General features: G+C 32.8%; 2 protein-coding genes across 2 annotated transcripts in view; both read left to right on the top strand.

Annotated features, from left to right (window-relative positions):
* LOC145312646 (uncharacterized) overlaps positions 1–9,223 on the top strand; it is a 111,947-nt gene extending 102,724 nt beyond the window's left edge. The window contains exons 4-6 of the mRNA XM_080151907.1: positions 2,976–3,113; positions 3,938–4,015; positions 8,564–9,223. Of these exons, the coding sequence (XP_080008033.1) occupies positions 2,976–3,113; positions 3,938–4,015; positions 8,564–9,223 (876 nt within the window). The remainder of the gene's footprint in view (positions 1–2,975; positions 3,114–3,937; positions 4,016–8,563) is intronic.
* A 546-nt stretch (positions 9,224–9,769) lies between these two features.
* Positions 9,770–14,409, top strand: LOC145312276 (zinc finger protein basonuclin-2-like). Its single transcript, XM_080151514.1, has 3 exons — positions 9,770–10,048; positions 10,529–11,374; positions 12,352–14,409. Exons 1-3 carry the CDS (start codon positions 9,790–9,792, stop codon positions 13,374–13,376), a joined length of 2,130 nt encoding a protein of 709 aa, XP_080007640.1. The 5' UTR covers positions 9,770–9,789; the 3' UTR covers positions 13,377–14,409.
* Positions 14,410–26,425: the final 12,016 nt, after the last annotated feature.

Consider the following 26,425-nt stretch of genomic DNA (forward strand, 5'->3'; position numbering starts at 1 on the left):
TGTAAAAACAGTACGAATTAATTAGATCTTGATGCAAATTTTTTCCCTCTCTTCCCAAACATAACCTGTTAAAACTAGGAGTATTTCGATGACATAATTTTAATTATTAATATAGAAAATTTTATTTTATCTTTTGTGTCCTTTGAAATCTCGCTTTTCTTAGTTTTGGGAAAGCTTTTCATAAATCCTGGGATAGTTAAAAACTATTTTTCTTCCTTCTCTCTAACCAGTTGAATACAGATCCACCTATGTGCTAAGGGCGTAGACGCCTGTAAGGTTTCAGACCCTTACATAGAGGCTAACGGTGAAGCAACAAGTACTGAATAATTGAATCAAATTGGCCATGGATTACATTTGATAACAATACGCTTTGTAGAACACACTTTGAGTGTTAATAAAGTAGGAGGAATAGCTTTATGAAGAATAATCACTTTTAGGCATTATAAATAAATTTTTTGTTTAACATGTATGAAAGACACAAAAATGTCCAGAACATTTGAAGAAAAAAATATAAACATTTTAATCACCTAATGAATAGATTAATTGTAAATATCTATGTAATATCTGGACTGTAAATCTAAAGTACCCAAAAATCTCATATTCAATGGTTAATTTTTAAATTCAAACTAATTTCCTAATTTTGAATTGTACTTTCATTGTTACTATGTTTTTTTTTACATGGCCCTCAGTTTATTTTCTTAAATAGATATATTACCAGATAGAGATATATTATACCATTTACATTCAAGACTTTATGGCTATCCGTTAGCTAATTGCTATAAACTGGATAGTAAGATAGATAGAAAGCTGGATAGATTAGGAAAATAGATAATAGATAGATAGATAGATTAAACTATTAGCATTTATAGTTTGGAGAACTGTGCTTTAGTTTATGGCCAGTGTTTTTTTGTGGCATCTAGTGTTTACACAATGGAACGAAATTTTAGGGTTAAGTTGTTGTTTTTTTTGCTGCTGTACATATTTAGTGAGGTAGGGGACATTATGATGTTAACAACGCAAGTTCCTAAACGTTTTCTTGGTTGGTTCAAGAACTTTGACGACTTTTTTTAATTTTAAATTTGTATTGTCTTATCTCTTTAGATCCTTGGCTGCAATGCAATGGAAGAAATTATTTTTTTTTTCATGTCAAAATTGGGACATTTAATTTTTTAGATCTTTACAGTATTGTCTGTATTATAAGATCTGACTAATTCTTCATGGTGCAGGTTTTAGTCTATTTTAGAAACAGATAGCATTTTTTTTGATATTACAACTAGAGAACATATAGGGACTCTACTTGCATTTGTGGGAAGCTTAAACTATAGTCTGAAACCGCCTTAAATTCATCAAATAAAGCTTTTCCTAAGATATAACTTAGTTAAGCGTTTAAAATAAAAGACCTAAAAGAAAAAAAAACTTTTTATCATAAGACAGATAAAAACTGATTAGCAGAAAATGATAATGACTTTCAGCTACATTGTTATGACGCCATAAAAAAGCAGGCCACCATTAATACAAATACAGTCCAAAATACTCATAAATATACATATACACATACATACATACATAGATATACCACTAAAAGTCATCTTTTAATGTAACTAAAACCAATAAATAGCCAAAGATTTCTAAAAGACAGACTTTATTCTTTTACAACAACAAAAAAAGTACCTATTAATTATCCTATACGGGAGAGGCTGGTCTCAAACAACTAAGAACAAAAAGTAATAAACCTTTACATATTTATGCTCGCTAAAAATATTTTTTTGTTTGTTGTTTTGTGTGTATGTCGCCACTAAGATATAAACAGTGCTGATTACCATATTTGGAGTAGGTACCTAGTTCATTAGAATAGATAAACATATATATATATATATAGGTATACCTATATAAATATAGGTTTCCCAAAGATATAAGTATTAATGATTACAATATTTTGAGTAGGTACCATGTTCATTAGGACAATTTATGTATAAGAATAGATGTATGATCAAGATGACTACCTGGCCCTAGTGGTAGAGACCCTTTTGGTGCTAGCAAATTGCTTACAGTTCTTTTGTAGGGACTCGGCTGTATTTATATTTATGATGTTACTAGCTGATTTCAAAGCTTGTGGTACCATACCCCATACTGGACATTTAAGGATCTTCACTATAAAGGAGAATCATATCAGTTCAGAATTTAGCAAGATTCTTCGCTATAAACAGACACATGGGAAACAAATAGACACCCTGTTACTTTTCTATAAAAAAATTTCTAAAACTTAATAAACCCGTGGTGAAATGTGAATTATATTACAGCCAAAAGGGTGAATAAAACTTTTATTTAATGCACCTATAAAACAATAGTATGCCTAATTTTAAAAAGGATTTTACAATTTTTGTACTTTTTGTTTTATGGTATGTTATGTAGGGGAAAGAGAATAGATCAGTGATATTTAAAGCAGAAAATTTATGTATAATTATTTGTATATTTTAATAAAAATATATCGATAAATCAAAAATATCGATAAATCTTCCTACCTACTTTAACAGAGAAAAGGATATTAACTAATTATAAGGTAGCTTCGCTACTTAAGAGCACATTTTTACTGTATAAATGTTGAAAATCTAGAGGTTGGCTTGGATTAGTTATGGTTTGACATTTTAGAAATAAGGCAGAGGCATAGATTTTAAAATAGGTAATGCTGCATAAATTGCAATGAAATATTATATTTTTAAAAAATTCTTTAAAGTAGATTAAAACTTATCCAGGAATGGATCTATTTGAAGCTTTCCAAAAAAAGAAAAATAGAATATATCAATCGATATAATATTACTTGGATGTTGCACAAGATTAACATGTACTCTAATAAATTGATACTCGCAGCCGGCTAAAATATTAATAGCCCCGCATTTTATTGTACCTAATTGTTATAGTAATCTTCATGCAAAGCTTGAAATCGATAGGTCAATTCTAACATATCAAAATTTCAGGGATACCAGGCTGTGCCAGTGAAATTGAAGATGATGTTGGACAAACTTTTCTCTAGTCTTTCACCAGAAGAGGTTAATACAGTCCTGCGGGGCTTCGGATGGACAATGCAGGATTATCAGAGAGGATATATATTGAAGGTATGTCCATCTGTCTATATATCTATCCATCTATATATCTATCTATCTAAATATCTATCTAACTATCTAAATATTTATCTATCTATCTATCTAATCATCTATTTTTCTATTTATCTATCTATATCTCTATCTATGCAAGATTATCAGAGAGGATATATATTAAAGGTATGTCCATCTGTCTATCTATCTATCTATATATGTGTCTTTCTATTTATCTGTCTATCTATCTATCTGTAAAGTTAACACTCCCTTCGGGGCTTGGGTTGGACAATGCAAGATTATCAGAGAGGATATATACTGAAGGTATGTATATCTATTTATTTATCTGTCCATCTATCTATCTGTAAAGTTAACATAGTCCTATGGGGCTTTGGCTGGACAATGCAAGATTATCAGAGAGGATATATATTAAAGGTATGTCCATCTGTTTATCTATCTATCTATTTCTATTTATAAAGAAAAAACTGTCCTGTGTTGCTTTGGATGGATGCAAGATTATCAAAGGGGCTATATACTACAGTTATGTCCTTCTGCTTATCTATCTATTTATCTATCTATCTATGGCTTAGTATGGACAATTCAAGTTTATCAGAGTGGCTATATATTAAATGTCTCTATATCTATCTATTTAAATATCTATCTATCTATCTATCTATCTATATATATATTTATCTACCTATCTTTTAATCTATATATATATCTATCTATCTATCTATCTTTATCTCAATCTATCTATCTATCTATCTATCTATCTATCTATCTATCTATCTATCTATCTATCTATCTTTCTATCTATCTATCTATATATCTATCTATCTATCTAGGATGGTAACGGAGGAAGCCTGGATAAATGGAAAATGTGTTCTACAGAGGATGAACCACAAATTCTTCAACAATTTTTAAGGAATCAAATATTTTACATTTCAAAGATATGTTTATTACTTTTGACAAAAGCGCTTATTTTCTTATTAATGATGCTCATAAGTGGTTTAAAGTATGTCGAAAAGGTTTATGACTATTTGAGGGAGGGTAGCATTCCCCTCCATAAAAAAATGACACTCTCCTTCCTATAAACGTTTTTTTTACTTTTTTTTTAAAAACCAAAATTGGTTGATCAACTCCATACCCCCCTCTCATCTTTACTCAAGCCCCCCCCCCCCCCAGAGGCCTCTAGTGGCGTAGCAGTAAAGTACTGTGATATAATAAGATCCCTTTAGAAAATTAGATATTTAAAAACACTCACAAACATAAGAATTAGTGTGGCTTTCTAAAAAGATAACTTCTCAGGGATCTTAGGGGATAAGCCAATGAATATTAGGATCATATGTATCTGAAAGTTATTCCTTGTGTAGATTAAATTTATTGGTTAAAAAATATGAACACTAATGTTTTTAACCAGCTAGTCAAAATAATTAAAAAGGTTGAAGACAACGAATTAGAAGCAGTGGCCGGTTATAAAACATTGGGTACCAGTATAATCTACTGTCCAATGTCCCCTCCCTGCATATTATTTGTGTGTCTGTTTAATCTTTACCTAAGATAAACTGTTAAATGAATGAGTCCATTTTTCAAGAATTAGGGATTGTAGAAATTTTCATAAGTAGCAATTAAAACATTAATTAGCAGATATCAAAAAGAAAAATTATGAAATTTATAAACTTGTTAGATTAGAGGGACGATAGCCCGGCCTAACAAAACTGGTATTAATTTTATGATTTTCATGTTAATATTAGTGAAAAATTGTCTGTAATACGATTCTAAACATCAATTTTCAGTACGGCTAAATACCTGTTCTAATCCAGCGGATATTAATTGGTTTCGGAGCTATACTGGAAAATCATTTTCTTAAATAAATCCTATTGTATAGCCCCTTATTTCCTGAATTAGTATGCTATAAAACAGAAGTAAAGGTTACCTAAACATCTATCACCAAATGTCTTTGAATCGCTCCCTTGCGGCCTAATTTAGGCGCACTGTGTATAATTAAATAAGGTGAGCTATGATTTTGTAATGATTTTTGTTAATGTAATGAATATAGACGTTTAAATAATATCTAAAAGTGCAAAGTACTATTTTTTAAGAAGCTTGAGATCTCAATAAGTACTCAACCGATTGGATTCTTTATTTTAAGTATGCTGTACATAGGTCTTGAGATGGTTTTAGGCTATTCTATTTAAGATTTAAGTCTTGGGATAGTTTTAAGCTATTTTCCTAGCTCATATGCCCTTTGGAATACAGAGCCCCTAGATGCTAGTAGTACATAAAAAAATTAATGTAATGGTGGAAAAGTTTGGACTCTGTTAGCTTGTTAAAACAAACCAAGATATAGGAAAACTTATAATAAAACTTTAGGTACAAATATAATTTTACAGTCCAATGTCCCCTCCCTCGCAGTTGTACCTATATATATTTACAATTCGATTCAAGGGGTGTTAAAAAATTATTTACATTCTTTTTCTTTTATCACTTTTACTTTTTTAAAGTAAATAAATTTACTTCTAGCTTATAAAAAATCTTACTTTTAATACCTAACTTTCTATGTAATTAATTTATTTATCTAGTGTCTATATTTCTTTCTAATATCTAGGTATCTAAATAAAATTTGGTATGCCATTCATAGGCATACAAAGGACGGGGGGTTTAGGGGTTGTATCCCTTTAGCAAAATAAAATGTGTTTTTCCACCTTTACTTCACCCATCTATAACACCTCCCATATTTTTTTAAAATTGAAATAAGAGGGTGAGGGGTAGATCTTTTTTATCTATGTCTAATCCTGCTGGCCTATACTATAACCCTGTTAAGCTGTTTGTTACCCATTACCCAATATAACATTATAATAATAAACAAGCAAACTAAAACTATTTTCTATATAATATAAAAATAAGAGTAAGGGAGGGGCTCAACTAGGAACTTTGAGGGAAATCGCAATGAGATAAATTAAATGTTTCATTTTCGGAAGTGAACGCACATCTTAAAATGCAGTAGGCGTTATTTAGTAGGTTTATGTTTTTTTTTTAACAATAAACCTTATATCCAACATGTACAATTTTAAAGGTTTAAAGTTGATTAATTTTAAGTAAGGAAAAACTATCTATGTATCTACTTTTGTATGTCCTAACATCTTATAGTTAAATCTATCTTATATTTAAAATCTATCCATCTGTTGTATATTAATCAAAATTTGTATTTCTATCTATTTCTATGTTTGTTAAGAAATCACTACAGAATGAGGTATATCTATCTAAATTGATGTTTGTTAAATCACTACTGAAATAGGTTTATCTATCTATAAATCTGGCTGTCTACAAATCTAGTTTGTGTTTGTATCTGTCTATCTATCTATTTATTTATCTATCTGTTTGTCTATCTATCTATTTTTATGTTTGTTATGTATATTATAAAGAAATCCATACATAAATAGGTCTATTTATTTATTCATCTATCTATTTGTTTGTCTATCTATCTATATTTAAGTTTGTTTAAAAGGTTTATCAAGAAATCACTACAAAAATAGGTAAATCTATCTAACTAATTGTCTATCAATCTATATTGTATCTGTCTATCTATCTATCTAATCATATATATATATATATATTTGTTTGTGTATCTATCTATATTTATGTTTGTTGTAAAGGTTTATTAAGAAATCACTGCAGAAATAGGTCTATCTTTATATCCATCTATTTGTTTGTCAATCTATCTATCTAGTATTTGTCTATCTATTTTTATGTTTGTTATAAAGGTTTATTAAGAAATCACTGCAGAAATTCACTTAAGATAATACTATTCCCAAAGGTAGTATTCCAACAAAATAACAAACTTTTTGTGCTGTTATTTTATCAATATAAAGTCATTATAAGATTAGAGTTATTTTATGGCTTCGATCATGAAGTCTAAATATTAGAATACAATTAAACCCTCAAATCAAATATCTAACATAAGACATAACATATAAATATATATAAAGTTATAATATTTTCAAATAACTGATTAAATGCTTTACTAATATCAATGTGCCATTAAATAAAAAATAATTTCGTTTTTAAAACTAAACTTATTTTACTTTTACTCTACAGATATCTTACCTTATATAAAACTAGCGGCTTCGCCCCTAGCCTCTAGGGGCTTTGCCCCAAGAGGTGATAAAAAAAAATAAGGTAAAATTCGTAAAAGGACCAAGGAAATCTCCTGCAAAAAAAAAAATAAAGGACCAAGAAAATCTTCTGCAATAAAAAAAAAAAAAAAATGGGGGGGGGATTTTTTTTGTTTTGGGGGGGGTTGGGGGTGTCCCACACCCCAAGAAAATAGCTTAAAACCATCACAGGACCAGTAGGTATAATCCCTGAAAAGTAGAGCCAAATCGGTTCAGCGGTTACTGAGATCTTAAGCTTCAGACGGACAGACAGACGGACAGACATCGTTCTACTTTGTATTACCCCCAAAAAAATTAAACCATCATTTTTAAATTTACAAAATTTAATCTACTTTTGAAAAACACCCCTTGAAGGAATATTAGGTAGGGAAGATTGCAATAAAATCTGAGAGGGGGGGGGGGAAGAGACGGAGTAATTTTTTGCAGGGGGGTGGGGTTAAGAGAACCCTCTCAAGAGTCAAAACTACCCTTTCTCTTGATTTGTTATGTGAGTGTGTGTGTGTTTTTGTGTGTTTGTGTGTATACTCATTAACTATTTAGAGGCAATCTGTGTAAAGGGATGCTTCAGGCGGGGGAAACTTTGTGTTTGTGTGTGTGTGTGGGTGTACGTTTTTGTGTAAGCTTGAGTACATAGGGTTAAAAAGATAAATAAAAACATAAGAAAGCCCTTTTTATTCCTAGTTACTCTTTAAATAATGTTTGTCCGTAGGACTGACAATTAACTTTAGCACCCAAAGTTTTACAGACACATTATCTATTGAAACATGAATTTATCAACTATTGTCTTATCCCTTAAGATTTCTGTTATTAGCCGTCGAATACTTACAAATGAGATTTTACATATATTCAATCCAAACTTTTCTCTTAAAAACTGACATAATTTTTACATAATAAATATATTTGGTTATATTCATTTACCCCTTTATTTCTGATATATTAATATGTATATATATTGTAATTGTCTTTTTTCCCCTTTGGATAGGCGGGGGACATGAATATAGCAAAAACGAAATCTTTATTATTCCATTTTAAATAATGTAATTTTTGTTGTTATAGTAGTAATTAAACTATGTTTTGAATAAGAAATAATTTTTGGAAAAAAGATTTAATTCATATTAATTTTCATGCTTTTTCCCTTTTTTTCCTATTTATACATCTGTGATACTAATACTTATAAGGCCAAATATTAACAAAATAATAACAGGATGAGTAAAAAACAGGTTCAGAAAAGTTTATTTAATTGTGTAATCAAGAAACAAAAAAAAATTTTAAAAAATCTAAAATATTTTGATGACCAGATTTGGTGTGACGCGCGCCCTAACTCAACAGTTACTGCTACAAGAATTATGCGAACAAAACCCAGACTCAAAACAGAAACTGCAAGAGTACATCAGCAAGCTAATGAACAATAACAAGCCAAACAACGGCCTTGTGGACAGTGACTCGAGTCCTCAATTAGATTCATCAGAAAGAAAAGGAGCCAGCCCCTCACTGGGGGGTAGTTCCCTAGCTGCCCTGTCACCTGGGAACCACAGTCAAGCCTCCCCTCTTTCCGCTAGTCCTGTCAGCACCACCCCCTCAGGTGGGCCAGGGGGTGGCCCCCTAATACCCCCACCACACTCCACAATATCCCCGGTGTTGCAAATGAACGGCGGTGGCGCTACATCATCGCTCCCGCCGCCCTCCCCAACCTCCTCAATGACCTCGCCTTCCCCGCTGAACAAACTGCAAAGCATGCATCCGTTTGACTATCGGAAACTGGAGCATGCGCACGCCGTGCAAGCGCAGCGCAAAACACCTGAAATGCCGCGCTCTTCAAGCTCCTCCATAGAGAAGCCGCTGCCCCCGTCGTTGAGCCCCATGCGCTTCCCGCCGCCCCCCTCACATGGGTTGGGGCCGCCGGGCTACCCTATGCCCCCAAATTTTGGCCTACATCACCCAGGAAAGGATACTTAATATTTTCTACAAATATAATTAAACCATATTATTACATAAAATTTTTCGCTTGCTAAGCATAAAATAATTTGCAGCTTAATAATGAAAAAGCAATTCCCACTAAATTAACTTTTTTTTTTATTTGTGTAGAAAAGTGTATAAACTTTTTTTATCTATGGAGCTTTTGGAACTTGGGACTAAAGTTTATCTTCTTTGCCAGTTAATAGATTTCGTTTTTTTTTGAATATTATATATTATTCTTTATTATTAATCTTTACAGCATACTGTTTACTATGTAATACCTAGTTTTCTTGTTTTTGTGTGCAAAATAACTTCTTTAGTTATAACATTGTTTGTTATTTAAATTATTATCCACTTGATATGTATATGAATACGAATATGAAGTTTAATCAAATCCACTCCCTTTACTCTATCTCCTCCCCTTGTACTGGATGAACGAACTGACCAATATAATAGTTGCATAAATTTCTCTTATCAATATATCCACATATATAATAATCATTTGTTATCATTACTTAGACCTAAGTATCTATTTTCCAACAGGCATGGCATCTTATCACCATCAGATGAACAAGCTCCACCAAGAACAAGAATCACGCAAAGCTGCGGCCGCTGTAATCAAAGAAGACAACAAGCTATTCAACCCCATGAACCTACCACAAAACACCCCTAAACCCTTGGCAGACAACAAGCCAGGGGACAGGGACGAATCTCCCCGGGGACCTGGGCGAAGGCCTGGCAGTGGGGCGGGAGGGTTGGACTCCCCCCGACAGTTTAGTGCGTTCCATGATGATCTGGGCACCCCTTATGTTAATCCAGCTACAGGTAAAAAATAATCTGGTGCTTTCCCTTGAAGTACCTAACAAGCATAGTAACGCCTACCCCTCCCTCTCCTCCCCATTTTTTTTTTCTTCAAATTTTGGAGGTCATGTGCTAAACTAGGCAATTTGAGGGAAATAAAAAAAAGTTTTTCATATCTGAATAATAATTTTTTTTTCTTTGTGGGGGGGGGGGGGGGATTCAGAAACTCATATCCCCCCTGTCCAAACACTAAACAAAAGTAAATTTAAACATAAATTATATATGTCTATAATTATTGGAAAATAGCAACCTATTTTAAGGATCTAATGTTGAAAAAATTTAAGATATGATTATTAATAGGAGAGATACAATAGATTAAATACAAACCTATGACATTTATATTTGGTATTTTTATTTCTTTATTTACTTATCAATTAGTATTATTCATTGAAAACTTGTTTCTGTTGCAAACTTATGGACAAAATTAATCTTGTTTTTTTTTAGGTAAAAAGCGAGTCCAGTGCAACGTCTGTCTCAAGACCTTCTGTGACAAGGGTGCACTCAAGATCCACTTCTCAGCCGTGCATCTGCGCGAGATGCACAAGTGCTCCGTGCCCGGCTGCAACATGATGTTCAGCAGCCGACGCAGCCGCAACCGCCACTCAGCCAACCCCAACCCCAAACTGCACACACCCCACATACGGCGCAAGATCTCACCCCACGACGGGCGCACACATCAGGGGCCAACACTCCCCTTTGGAGCCCTTGGAGGAGGACCCAAACATCATTTGCCTCCGGTTTCGGGAGGACCACATGGACCCCTACCCCCACCCCCATTTCATCACTTTCCCAACCTTGCAGGGCCAAATCTGCTGCCGCCAGAATTGCAAAAATTTCACCATCACCAACTTGAGCTGCAACGGCTGCAAGAAATGCAAAAGCTGACATCGCTGTACTCCCGCCACATGGCGGAGCAACAAAACCGCGGCAACAAACGCCTATTTGAAGCATTTGGCGGCGGTGGTGGCGGTGGCGGGTCTGACTCTGAAGATTATGTGCAAACCGCTGCAGATTGCGGCAAGTCTGATGTGAACAGTGCAAATTCTGACATAGCTGCGGCTGACAATAGTGATGTTGAACAGGATGATATAGACATTGAGAACAGTGATAATACTGTCATTGGTGGTAGCAACAAGGACCAGACTAATATTAATGAGGAGGATGGTAGCAATGGTATGGGAGGGCGCAAACGCAAGTGTCTGAACCCAACAAGAATCTCTGCTAATGGTGACACCAAGGAGGGGGATAATCAGGAGGATGGAAACTTTTCTAGTGATGATAATGATGAAGGTAAGATGCATGAATTAATAGATAGAAACTTAGTTATATAAAAAGATACTAAGATAAACAGATAGGTGTATTGATAGATATTTAGTTATAAATAAGATAATAAAAAGATAGAAAGATGTATGGATAATTATTTAGTTATAAAAAGGATAATAAAAAGATAGATACAGTTAGATAAAAAGGTAATAAAATATACAGATAGATGTATTGATAGATATTTAGTTAGAACAAAGATAATAAAAAAGATAGATAGATGTATGCATAATTATTTAGTTATAAAAAAGACAAATAGATTATAGAAGTATGGATAGATACTCATTTAGATAAATATAGTTAGATATTAAAATAGGCAGTAAGATATATGGATAGATACTTAGTCAGATAAAAATTAATAAAATAGATAAATAGATGTATGCATAGATACTTTAGTTAAAGGTATTAAAATAGATAGATAAAAGATGGTAGATAAATTGAATATTGATAGATGGATAAATTAAAAGAGAGATTTATAAATAAAGAGCTAGCTAGACATAAACATGTTCTTTAATATCTGCAATACATAAATCAAAAGATATTTTTAGAATAAGATAATAGATTTAAAGACGACAGAGACAAAAAAAGATAGGTATACAATGAGATAGATGGATAGATACAGAGCCTTAGTTACAAACGAACAGACAGACACAGACAGGAAAAAATGGGTAGATTAAGTCACAAACATTCATTGGCCATTGTCTTATCCCTTTAGATCTTTAGATATATAGATGGGTAGATATGTAGATAGATACACAGACCTAATTATATACAAACAGACTGATGGAATCAAATTGGAATATTTCATTTGATGAAATATTCCAATTTGAGTTAAGATTTGTTATGATTTTTGCATTTCTACACAGAATGTTTTTATTATTTAGAGTAGTTTTGTTATTTTTTTTTAAAAACTAAATGGTAGAAAATAAAGATCTTCTTTGTTTTAGGTTTCCCTGACCCCATGGAGGACATAGAAGAATTTGATGGCCAAGACAGTGTCATGGAGTTTGATGTAGACAAATCCAGAGTTGAGGGGAGTAATAACAAACCATATGATGAGGCCAGTGAAAAAAATAAATCCTCCAATAATAAAGATGCCAATGAAGCTACTACAGACAGTGAACTTGAGGAGGGTAGCAACAACACTGCTCTTAAATTAAAAGTAAGAAATGATCTGACAAGAGCGCAAGAGTTGTCCAGGGAATCGCAAAATGCTAAACCTGACAACGGCTCTGCTAATAACAATAAAAATGCATCCGATGATGAAATAGATTTTGATGAAATTCCACTGGACAAAGAGAATCCTGGAAGATGTGTGGATTGCGGAGAGGAGTTCCCAAATCATTTTGCCGTAAAGTTACACTACCAAAGCATTCATCTGAATCTTTCCCACAAGTGCACAGTTGAAGGTTGTAACGCCGCGTTTCCCTCAAAGCGCAGCCGCGACCGCCACGCGTCCAACTTGGCCCTGCACCGCAAGTTACTCTCAACAACAGCGGACAATGATGATATTGAAATGACCGGCGGAAATGGCGGCAATCTGCGCGGGGATGGCGATAATAAACCGCGGTTACCACTGCATTTTCCCAGTGGTGCAGCTGGTGGCGGCCAAATGCCACCATTTTCTCCATATCAAAATGAATTTTTTGCCAGATTTCTAGCGGAACAACAACAACAGCAAAGATTTCCCTTCCCATTTGGCATTCCTGGACTAACGCCAAACTCCGCCAGTTTACCGCCGAGCGCGCCCCGTTTTCAGCCGCCTTTCGGCGGTATGCTTCCCTTTGCTAACCCTCTGCTAGGCGGCGACATGTCGCGCCTTCCTAATTTATTTAACGCCGCCAGTAAAGGCGGGAGCCCTTTCGGCGGGAGTGGCGGATTGTCTGAACGTGGCGAGCAAGCAAAGTTAATGGAAGAAAATTTACGAAAATACATGGCAATGGCCAGCATGGCTAAAATTGAAAATCATTAGTTAAGACTTTTTTGAAAACCTATTCTTTCTTATATATTATATAAAATTGATGCCAATTTTTTCTTAAATTGTAATAATTGTGATTTTTTTGTATAATCTTAATGCATATAGTTAATTTAAAAAGGAACCCTGCAATTAGACCTAGATATAATGTTAAGTGTATAAAAATTATTATTAAAAAAAACTTTTTAATTTGCTGTGATGATTAATAATTAAATGTGTACATTCTGTACACCAGAAGTGTACAAAGTGAACAAAATCAGTGAAATGCAAAAAAATGTAAAGAGAAACACTTTTCCACAAGTGAGACTATGTATAATTGCCAAAAATAGAGCGAGATTTAGTAACTCTATCTAGAAGTTATGACAAAATAAAAATTAGAGATGAAAAAAAACTTTCAAAAAGTGAAAAACTCTCAAACAAAATTGAATGTAATATCAGGAATGGAAAGGACACTGGCACGTAATTATTCTACACAATTCATACCCAGAATTAAAGAATTTTGATAGATTAATTTATAGTCCATTGTCTTATTCCTGTAATGTGCACCTAATGTTAAACAGTGCAAGCCCCCTTTTTTCAATCAAGTGTTCAATCAAAATAACCAAGAATTTTTTTAATCAGACTAATCATAGAAAAAAGGTTTAGCAAATGCTGAAAATATTTAAAATACAATTTACATTTAGTTTTTAGGTAAACCTTTTTAATATGAGTAATAATCTGGTTAAATTTCTGGTTAAATTGTTCGAACACTTTTAGTCTATTCTCATCCATTTAAACCATGAAAATTTCTAAAATTAATTTTTGACCCTTTTTCCCCCAATTCGAAGCACTTATATAAAAAAACCTCTCTTATTGTTTTATATTATCAAAAGTCACATTTTTAGCTAATTTTTTACATCTACTTAATTAAAAAACATACACACAGACAATTTTTTTGATTAATTATTAATTATATAAAAGTGTGCTTGGATTAATTATTTCTTTAAAAACTGTTATTATATTATTAATAAAAAGCTTTGTGTTAAAAAAAGTAATGTTCGTTCATTTTTCATTAGTATTAGGAGCGAAGCTACTCTGCTTTGTTGGTCTATGTATTTGTTCGTCCGTTGCAATCGGTTGCTTTTGACCGAACTTTTACTCATGTTGAAATCATTGTATAAGTATAGATGTATAACCCAGACAACTGACCCAAGTGGTAGGGGCCTTTTTCGTCTGCTATCAAATTGATTTCTGTTGTTTTGTAGCGATTTGGCTGTGATTATATTTCTGACGCTTTTAGCTGATAAGACCCATTAAAAGTTGGCACAGGGTCCCAATTCTATGGGTAAAGTTACTCATAGATCGTGCCCCCTTTCTTCTTAATATAATATTGATTCTCAGGAAAATTAGGCAGAATAATAAAAAGCAAAGTAACTAAGTATTCCTAAAAAACAATAGTACATCCAAATAATTTTGCATTTAAAGAAAAATATCAAGATTTTTTTATTCTGAAGTAATATACTTTTTGAATATTGTCATCCTTGTTTTTTTAAAACGATTTTCAGCTGATTGAAAATTTATCCTAAAATTTGAATTTAATGTCAACAATTTTGTTTTATCACGATGCTAATCATTTTTATGATAACAGATCATGTCAGGGGAAAAGGGATAGATAAATAATATCTATACAAAACTTTTTGAAACATTGAAATCTTTGTAATGGATGTTCGACAGCTTGGATGTTGCATCAGATATAAAGTAGTAAGCTTTTATGTATGTTGCGAAGGATCTTGCTAACCGCTGAACCGATATGGTTCTCCTTTACAATCAAGCTTCTTATAGGAAGGGAAGGTTCTTAACTATTTTGGTAGAAGGTATCTCCCACATTATTTGCCCCTAGAGACTTCTAGGGGCGTAGCCGCTAGTACTCTAATAAAGTGAAACTTTTAGCTGTCTAAAATAACGATTATCACCATCCACCCACTTTACTCCATCTCCTTACCTCTTACTGGATGACCTAATTGACCAATAAGTGAAGTCCATGTTAGCAACCTAAATTCACGACAATTGTCCCATAGCATTTAAGTTTTTTTTATTCTAGAGAGGAGAGGAAATGCACATACATATAACTTAAATTAACCCCCCAAAAATTCAAAGAAGTTGTATCAACTTTTTTGCTTTTTATTTAAGATAGCTAGCCGGTTCTTTCAGAAAGTAGTAGATGTAAAATTTTTCATAGAATTCAGATATGCAATCGGTTTTTTTGTAGACCTCTTATTTTTTAAGTAATTTAAGTTTTTAAAAAAAATAATTAAGTCGGTTTTAAGGTACTCAAACGCAACAAAATAAAAGAAGAAAATAGCCAGTATGAACAAAAATAGTAAGATCTTTAATTTGACACCTTACTTTTAAAATTCTGTTGAGTAATTGTTGAAAAAATCTATTTTATTAACCTCGGTTTAATCAAAACATTAAACCCAAATATTTTCTCATACAGACATAAAAAATATGGGTTCATATATACCATTAGAATGAGAAAAATAGTATGAATTCATTCTAAGCAAAATTGAAAAAGTTTTAAAAAATTGTAATAAAAAATAGAAAAAATAAAAAGTTTATTTTAAGAATTGTAACTACTAAACTAGCCAATCACAAATCGCAAAAATTGACGAATCGGGAAGCTTTATCTATAAAATTAACCTATAGAATTGCCAGAAAAAAAGGAGAACGTTCATACAATATATACAATAGATACTACAATAAATATAGTGATATTAAAGAACATGTAAAGAATGAAAAATTATGAACAAATATGCATCAGTCTGTTTATAAACTTCAAAACAATGCAGTTAAAAATACATTATTGTTTCTTGTGTTTAAAAAATATCTGCTACATTGCATTGTCTTTTGTTTAGGTTTGGTTCAGGTTTGGTTCAAGCTAACCCTTTAAAGCCGAAAATTATGATTCTTAAAATAAACTTATTTTTTTTATTATAGTTTTATAAAACTTTTTCAATTTTGCTTAGAATAGATTCGTAATATTTTTCTGATTCTAAAGGTATATATTAACCCATGTTTTTTATGTCTGTTTGAGAAAATATTTAGGTCTAAAGTTTTTATTAAACCGAGGTTAAAAAAATAGATTTTTTCAATAATTACTCAACAGAATTTTAAAAGTAAGGTGTCAAATTAAAGATCTTACTATTTTTGTTCATACTGGCCATTTTCTTCTTTTATTTTGTTGCGTTTTAGTACCTTAAAACCGACTTAATTATTTTTTTTTAAAACTTAAATTACTTAAAAAATAAGAGGTCTACAAAAAAACCGATTGCATATCTGAATTCTATGAAAAATTTTACATCTACTACTTACTGAAAGAACCGGCTAGCTATCTTAAATAAAAAGCAAAAAAGTTGATACAACTTCTTTAGAAATAACAATAAACCATCCGGGAAAAAATATGCAGCTACCATAAAAGAGAGAACTCAATCGGTTTAGTGGATAGCTATTTTAACAGTCAGACAAAAAAGTAATAGCTTTTTGATTTATGTGTTATCTAATAACATACTTTTCTATACTATACTCTTTTGTATTTATTCATGATCTTATAAAATTGATAGATAGACCATTTTAAATATTTAATATAAAAGATATTTCATTAAAAGATGGGTAAACGAAGCAATGATGTATATAAGTAGCGCAGCAATAAATAGCTAAAACAGTTTTGATAGCAGGGTATTATACAAATTAAATGATGCTTGAAATAATAGGCATTTTATTGTATGAAATGTAGATAATTCATGCTTTTTTTAAAAATGTAATTGGAAGGCCAAAATATCTTATATTAGTCGGACGTTTGTAAAACTGAAAAATGCAAAATAAATCAATGCATTTCTATTTTACTAGCGACGGCGCCTCCAATAATTTAGACAAAGGCAAAATAGGATTTATAATATAGGATTAATAACTTTTATCAAACCTTGTTAGTCTTATAAGTTGCAAAATGCAAGGCTCAGCAGCCGCGCCTCAGTCGCTTGTAAGCCAGGAAAATCAACCTTTCACAATTTTAAAAACCAGCTGGAAGTCTAAACCTTACCCAAATTTGATAACCCTCATTAAAAGGTTATGTCAAAGCATGTTTAAATTTGAGGCTTAGCCGCGGCTAACGCGCGGCTGCCGAGCCCTGTGCAAAATGAAACTAATAAAATGTAATATCGACAAATCAAGACTCAGCAGCAAGCTATTTAGTTGTTTCATAGGCATAAATGGATAGTTAATGTAGCAATGTATGATATAATAACAGGATCTGTTTGTGTCTGGTTGTACCAAAGAATCTGGCTAACCACCGAACCAATATGGTTTTCTTTTACATTTTAGCTTCTAGGTACACAAATCAAATTCTCACTTATGTCTAATTTTTAAACTTAAATTTAAATTTCAATAATGTCTTATTATCTTTACACAAAAAAGAGAAAATATTTGTGAGGTGGGTGTTTCTATCCCTAACTACGCCCCTCTTCCCCCCCCCCCCATCCCCAATCTTTTAGGGTTAAAATAATAATAGGTGGATTCTTTTAATAAAATTGGCTCATTGGCTCACTGAAATCACTGAGGCTCGCTAACAAATTTGGTGGGGATAATATGTGTTTGAACTAATATAAAATAAAAATGTATTAGTATGACTTATAGTCAATTAACATATCCCTACCTTCCTGATTTTGTCCTAATGGTCATAAAAGGTAATGAAGATAATACTTTATAATGTATACAGCTTTGTTCAAAATAGAGGTTTTTTAGACTGTCATGGATTGCTATTTCTCTGGTAATTATTGGTCAGTTCGTTAATCTAGTAGGATGAATAGGGGTAAAAGAGATGATTGTTATTTTAGCCCGCTGCGTGGTTCACTTTATAAGATTTAATTTTATAGAACACAAAAATCTGGTGAAAGGTACAAGTACCTGGGCCTCTATGAAGCTTCACTGCAAAGGAGAGTCATATTAGTCCGAAACTAAAACTAAGATATTTTGGTAGAAAAAAATAGACATCCTGACCCCTGGTGACACTTAGTAAGAGTATGGGGTAATGCCTCTGTATCGACAAGGAAGCTAACCTTGCGTCCTTTGAGTTGTGTACTATTGTGAAAATTTCCAAACCTATTAATCCTTACACCAAAATTGGTAATGACGACATTTCTGTCTCCCAGAGACATCCCAAAAGTGCGGCATTACTAGCAAGGTGCGCATTTGACTCCATTGAGCGCATGTTCTTCTGTTGTTCATAGAATGCGTGCGATGTAAGATGTATGTTGATTGTTGTTAAAAGAATCATATGTGCATGAAGAATTCATCTGTAAGACTGTCCTGCTTGCACAGATAGTGACCAGGTAACAATCTATGATCTTATTACGCTTAACCTATTTTGATTTTTGCATTTTTATGTATTACTTTATCTAATGTATATTATATTTTTTCTGCAAAACAGTTTTCATCTTAAAATAAAGATTTGTAAACTACTGAGTCTATCAATCCGTCGGACAGTACTTGATGTTTTTCTGTCATCAGAAATGAAAGATCTCCACTTTCAGTCATATGCCGAAACAGCCTCAGTCTGAAAAGGACATTTTATCAAAGAGTTGGTTGTCTGTTAGATGTTATTTAACCTAATATCCTATAGTGGGCATTAGAGTATTGCATCCCATTACAAGAGAATGTCTTGAAATTTAAAAGAACCCAGCCCCAACGAGGTCGTTAAAAATGATTGTATTTATTATTTCTAATACTAATTTGTCTACTAGGATGGTACCTTACATATATATATACTACTCTCTTGCTACTTTAAATAGTAAAAAGATATACAACCAACCATTTGTTCTCCAAGACAGGGGGTTTACAAAAATAATACTAAATAATGACATTTTATAAAAAGCTGTGTAAAAATAATACCATTAGACTATAATACAGTAACAATGTATTAAATTAAAAAACTTATTTCAAAGAATTTCACTTGTTGGCTTTAAAACTTTAGTTATTTAATTAAATCTTGATTTATTGTTTTAACAAATAATTCTAATCTACAATAGGGGTAGTTTGTTGATCACCATTGGATATGTATACCAAAATGGATATATTATTAGTTGGATCTTACACCTGATTATCATCAAATTGTAGCTGGCTAATATGACGATCCCCCATCCACCCGCTTTACCCCGTCCCTTCCATTCCTACTGGATGATCGAACTGGTGATAATAGCAACCTAAATTGACGACAATTTAACCCCTGTCATAATTTCAATGTATATTCTACTGTTGCAAATAAGGAGTGCTACCAAAAACCATTTCTAATTTTGTACCACCACCCTCCTCTATTATGTATAAGGAAATTAGGAAATTAGACACTAATGGCAATACCTGAGCAGAATATAGCAGATAGATAGATAGATATATAGATAGATGAAGACAATAGATATATAAAGTTAAACATATCATTGTATAGATAGTTGGATATATATTTAGATGATCAATTGATAGATTTAATATTATAAAATACATTTATGGACTTAAAATCAATATGTACAGTAGATTTATATAGCTGGATAGATAGATGTCGTCAATGTATGTATAACAAGGATGACAACATCATAGCAAGGCTGTAAAATAGGAAGGATGGAAAAACTTACAATAACTCTTGTAGAGCGTCAGAACGTAAATTGTTAAGTTAAACAAAATTGTACATAAACTTGTAGCAAAATTGCATAGTACAGGATATAGTAAAACATACAGACTTTTTAGTATTGTAAATCGTCCCTAATTGTCGTAGAAATCATGAAAGACCGACCCTAATTATAGAAAAGCTTCGGTTTTAAAAAGCTAAAATCCTAATTTGTATGTGGTATATCCCCAAGCTATGTACTTGCATGAACAGTATGCTAACAATTTTTTGCAATGAAGCCTCTCTTTGACTAACTTTTTTTTATTAACCCTTTACAGTCGGGCCCCTTGCCGCACCTTTATCGGTCAGGGGGGGGGGGCTATTATCTCAGTTCCTATTAGAGCTAGAGGGCTGTAATTTTCTTATTATTGAAGCTAATAGAACAATTTTTTTACAGAAAATGTTTATCTTTATGTAAATTTTACATTAGAAATATCAAAGTATAAAGTTCAGCGGCCGCAGATGTACTTGGCAGCTGCCAGCCGCCGCAGTCGGCGGTCGGCGGGAAAACGGCGGCGGATCTTCATGAAATTTTAATACGTTATGTAGACATGTAAGAAAAGCTTAAGTTTAAAATTTGAAGTCTTTAAGTCAAAAATTGCGGCTACAGGAGCCTTTTAAAGATTTCTGGAGACCTGGAGGATCAGGACCTGCAGGATCATACCTGGAACCTGAAAGTGACTTGAACACCTGTATTTCATATAAGGATGTACTACTAGAGGATTTTTTAGTATTTTGGTATGATAAAATGCTTTGTTTTAGTCAAAAAAAAAATTTTGCTCTTTACTTGGATGACCCTGCCAGGTTTGCTGGCATCCTGTGCCCGCCAGGATGGAGATATTAAAAAAAATCTTACTCTCAGTTATGTGTCATACCCATTAGACTGGCCCAAAAAAACATGAATTTTTAAATCTTTACCATATCAATTTGCGGTTTCCTTGAAGTTGTTACCGGCTCAAATGTAGACCTTTTAGTGAAAACTAGACCTCTCTACAATGAAAATTGATCTCGAAATTTCAATCTTAAGCTTTTTATCAAAATCTTCATATTTTCATGATTTTAACAAGAAATAATTAAAGAACTGCCAACCTAAAATAATGTAACAAGAGTTCAAATATAAAGCAATTATATAAAGTAGGCAGAACCGCCATTCCTGCCGAATAATTACGAAACAACGTCTAAAAACATTGTTTTATTTAAATTGATAATTTGTGTAAGAAATTGAACTAAAACAGTAGCTATTAGTCTTATGAGAAGAGAAATGATGAAAAACTCTAAAAAATATACATTTTAAAGACATAAAATAGCAAAAAGTGTTTTTAATAAATTTCATGGCTCAACAGACATGGTCGCCAACAAAGAGACAATTTACTAAAATAAAAAATTAAATGAAGGTAAAAAAATATGTAATATACTTATTCTCACTTTCAACTTTAAAAAAAAGCATACTAATAAAAAAATTAATATTGCAAAAAATAATTTGATTGTTTTTTATTAAACCAGGAATAAAGAGTAAGGCTTATCTTTACTTATTTTTCTTCAATGATTTTGCAGTGTGAATTCCCAAATTATTGTAATTGTACAAAAATAAATTTTTATACTTTCTTACTTCATATGTTTATTCCTGGTGATTTTAATATTTTATTTCAATGTTTGTAAACAAACAGACAGAAAATTTGATGTTTTGCTTTATATCTGATGTAAGGCATTCTTAATTTGGGGAATTAAAGGTGAAAATAAATATGCATTGGACGAGATAGCGATAGATTTTTTCTTAAAATCAATTATAGGGCTAAAATCTACAAACAATACATAACCTATTTTTACATTCCGCACATCAAAAAGCGCTTTAGACCTTCATTTGGGCCACACTAATACCCATACTTAAAAAGTCAAGCAGTTTGGTCTCTTTATCTTTCACACACAGAAAATGAGATAGAAAAACCAGATGGGGAGGCCTTCAACGCTCTCCCCCCCCCCCCTGACCGTTAAGGGTTAATTTACTGTTTTAGCTTTGTTCTTCAAAACTGCAGCATCCTTGTAACTTTATGCAACTTTCAAGCTTTAGGGAAAGGGTAGGGTGATCAAATATTACAAATAACATATGCGTAACATTTTTCTACTATTAACACAAGCCATGCAATTTGAATTTTTAAAATATACGCATTTTTTTTGCTCACCTTTTCACTATTTTTGGTGAAGATTATTCTTAAACCAAAAACTTTATTTAAAAACAAATTTGTGGTTTACTTTACCTGCAATCATCTGCCTGTAATTTATTGATGGCAACACTGAACTTTTTCATCAAAACAAGTTCATGACAGATATTGACTCAAAGATTTATGTCTAATAATTCTGGCTCAGTAGTAACTTAACCGTCATACAGAGAGGTGAGACGAGAATGTAGCTTTGTGTGGACGCGATGCCGAATTTTTTCGGCTAGCATGGCACTAATAGCTTAATAGATAAATCACATGAGCTAAATAAAGTGCTACCCTTGTTTTAAATTGAATGCAGATATTGTCATCATATCATCAGAATTAGAAGTAACCTCTCATATAATGAGAAGGCAGTGAAAAAATTCGTGCTATCTTCAACATATAAGAAAAATATACATGTGTGTATGTTTTTTTTTTATTGTTTTCAACTGTTTCAGTTTCAGCAACCCACCTTACCCCCCCCCCCTACTCTACACCACAAAGTCACTATGCCCACACCTTTCCACTATCCACCTACCCCCAATATTCTACACCCTTCAACAATTGACCGTTGTGCGAAATGTGACCTGACCTTTAGATCTCAGACAATTAATTTCGGTTGTTAACAAATTAATGCCAAACTAAACCACGCGGTGGGGGCGTGATTTAAATGTGTAGTATACTCCTTTTGTTAAACTTAATTTAGGGTTTCTTATATAATTGCAACATAGTTATAAGACTTTGGGTAGCAATAAAATGAGACGTTGGGTACACCTCTAACTGAACTGATTTTTGATTAGTCAGCGGATCTAAATTTGTCTCGGACAGGATATAATTAAAAGCCTAAATCGGCCAACGAATAGCCGAAAACGATATTTTTATACTTAAAATTTAAAATAAAGAGCTAAATGAGTGATTGCGTCTTTCTCTTTTTATCGACAGACGCACTTGGATATATTATTTTCATAATGAATGATATGTATTTCTGATTTTAACGTCAGCTTATGTGTAAATTTGGTGAGCTATATTATTGAGTAGCGTTGTTAAGATTGGATGGAAGAATTTTGTAATGAAAGCAAAAGTGGGGAAGGAGGATAAGGGATGGGGTAGAACGGGTTATCAAAAAACCAAAAGCTCTTGTCAGTGGAACAAATTCCACCTTAATTTCATCAGTTGAACAAGAACTGGGGCAAAGGGGAAGAAAATGGAAATATTCTTCCCCTTTCATTTACTACTCCAATGGTGTTTTCCAAGCCTACCCCTTTGACTAATTATAATATGAAGAAAGGGGGAGGGGATAATTTATTTTATCCATTGAGCCATGTATGTCGACTGGCTACTCATGTTTCTTTCTACTCTGAACTGGGCGTTGTAATAAAGCAGCAGATATTTGTTGACATTGTAAAAAATGTAATTTTTCCCAGCCATAGCAAGTTGTTGGACATCTGTGGATTTGTCTGCAAAGTTATTCTGAGAAGTTACTTCACACTACAGAAGAAGAATTCTGTTTTGCGTGCTGAAGCTATATATTTTATAATTTAAGCATATTTCCCGTAGAGTAGTACTATGGATGCCTATAGAGAAGTACTTAAAACAAAAATTAAAAGAGATGTGTCAAATGAAAAAAATCGCATTTTATGTTTTATACAAAACTTTGTTTCTAAAATAATTTTATCATGATTTTATAATTTCAGATAAAATCTAAGTTACAAGACCAAAATGAGCGTACCTCTCTACATGTTCTCTGCTCTGGACCATCCTTACAACCATTACAAGCACATCAAGTCCGAGATAAGAGACGCAAAAGGTATGTTAGAGCAGGTACGTCGTGGCATCTACAACCATGGCCGCCTGTTCCCCAGGGACGACGTAAACCGCCGCTACCTGGACAGCTTCGCCCACCAGATTTTATACTGGGAGGGGTAAGTTGATTCCTGGAAACTCTGGGCATCCAGGATGCCACCACGAAAAGCCAGAAAGGAGGTAAACATCCTTAGGAACCAAATTTTTTGGCTCATGACCAAGATGGGCCCCGCTGCGGAGGCCCAGCACTACGCTGTATTTCCCCTTGAGGGCAACGACCCCTTGGCGTCAAATTTCCTTGACCAAGATCAGGAAATTTTCAAAAGCTGCAGAGAAGGCCCAAAAGCAAACCCAAGAGGCCAGGGCAGAGGTTTCAGCCACCAAAAAAGAGCAGGAGACCATAAAGATGGATAACCTTTGCCTCCAATTTAAGAGCTTAAAGCTGTAAAAAGTCATTTTTTTTCCAATGTGTTTCTTTCCTTTCCTTCTATTTTTAATTCAAATCCAAAATGTCTTTCAAAAAGACATAAAACACCCCAAAATGAGATGAACAGCCACTCCATATTCCACTTCCCCTGATAAGACACGTTATGGTTAAGGCTTCCGAGTGTATTGTTCCCTATCATCTCTCTCCATATTGTAAACTGCAGTGATCAACCCGCAGCCCTATGTTCTTCTTGTTCTTGCTGGGAGTGTCATGTACACTAATGTATGTACACTTTCAGGCCACCAAATCTGGAGAGGAACACAGGCTGCCTGCGGCTCACTGCAGCAGACATTCTAATTTCGCGGTTGCAAATAGCAAATAAAGATTTTCATTTTTCAGACCACTTAATTATGTTTGCCGGCTCTTTAGAGAATTAAGCTGTCCAGAATTATCACACAGGTACAGCTTAATTCTCTAAATAATACTAACCGTTTCATTCTTTCCCCACTAATAAATATTGTATATAATGTAACTGGGGGGAGAATAGGACATAGTATAGGCCGGGTGAAGTTTAGGTTTCAGCCACCTGGCCAAAATTATAACATATCTTGTTTAGGTATTTAAATCAAGAATTCCACATATTTCCAGAATCCATTAATGCCCTGCCCACCTCTCTGGAGACCCTAACCATACTCCCGTCCCGCCAGCAGTGCACCCTTTGGATAACCTCAGAGATGGGTTTTTAATAAATGCCGCATTTTTTCGACAATTTTTTAGACTTTGATTGATTGAATGAAGACGATGGGAGAGTATACAACTTAAGAATTCAAAATTTTTTAAATTATTATTTTAGCCATTTGTATAATGTCTAATACAACTTAAATCCATGTGCACTGCATATTTATTAATGCATCTTTTTAGATCTGTATTAGACATTATACAAATGGCCAAAATAATAATTTTAAAATTTTGAATCCTTAAGTTGTATATTCTGTTTTAAACCTTATTTCATCTTGAAGATCAATGCCCCGTATGATTTTAACAGAGTATACAAATTAAGAAATCATAATTTTAAAGTTATCATTTTCGCCATTTGTATAATATCTAATACAGCTCTAAAAAGATGCATTAATAAATATGCAGCGAAAATGGATTTAAGTTGTATTAGACATTATCCAAATGGCTAAAATAAAAATTTTAAAATTTTGAATTCTTAAGTTGTATACTCTCCCATCGTCTTCATTCAATCAATTAATGTCTAAAAAATTGTCAAAAAAACGCGGCATTTATTAAAAACCCATATCTGGAGATTCTTGTGGTAACTTTGATCAGCCCTGCTGTGCAGACACAGGTAGATTATCTTTGCTATAGCTGCTCTATAACTATCCTGTCTGTAAGTCTCATACCTCTCGGGGGATACAGCATCCTTCCCAGACAAGAGATGCCTATGGAGTAGTACCAAAAAAGAAGACAACATTATGTTGTTTAAGGAGTAGTACCCTAAATGTGTTTACTAAACTGTAGTTTAATCCAATGAATGTTTTTTTTGCAACATTGTGTTTTATTTTGATTTATATTGATATCATCACATGAAATAATTATTAAATCATATTACTTTATATAATGCCTTGGAGTAGTACCATGGTAAAACATATATTGTCATGTTATTATTTGTCTATTATCAAAACAACAATATAACATTAATTTTATCAAAATGTAGCCATTAGAACAAAAACATTATTTTATTTTGTATTGTGCATGTAATTTTTAGTTAATTATGTATGGTATTTTCCTAAAGATGAAATATATCATTTAAAACACAATAATTCTGGCTGTTGTGTCATCTAATTCTACAGCTAACAGGTCATCAAAATATTATGTACATAATTTAACACAATAGCTGATACTAGATGATTAGCTTTCCAGCGTA

This window comes from Acartia tonsa, chromosome 2, assembly GCF_053477335.1.
Source record: "Acartia tonsa isolate MP-2025a chromosome 2, ASM5347733v1, whole genome shotgun sequence".
Taxonomy (NCBI): Eukaryota; Metazoa; Arthropoda; class Copepoda; order Calanoida; family Acartiidae; genus Acartia; species Acartia tonsa.

Bases quoted from the DNA above. Each gene is read 5' to 3' on its own strand.
- LOC145312276 (XM_080151514.1), top strand. From the start codon at position 9,790: ATGAACAAGCTCCACCAAGAACAAGAATCACGCAAAGCTGCGGCCGCT. The intron at 10,049-10,528 runs GTAAAAAATAAT...GTTTTTTTTTAG, and splicing joins TTATGTTAATCCAGCTACAG to GTAAAAAGCGAGTCCAGTGC. The intron at 11,375-12,351 runs GTAAGATGCATG...TCTTTGTTTTAG, and splicing joins TAGTGATGATAATGATGAAG to GTTTCCCTGACCCCATGGAG.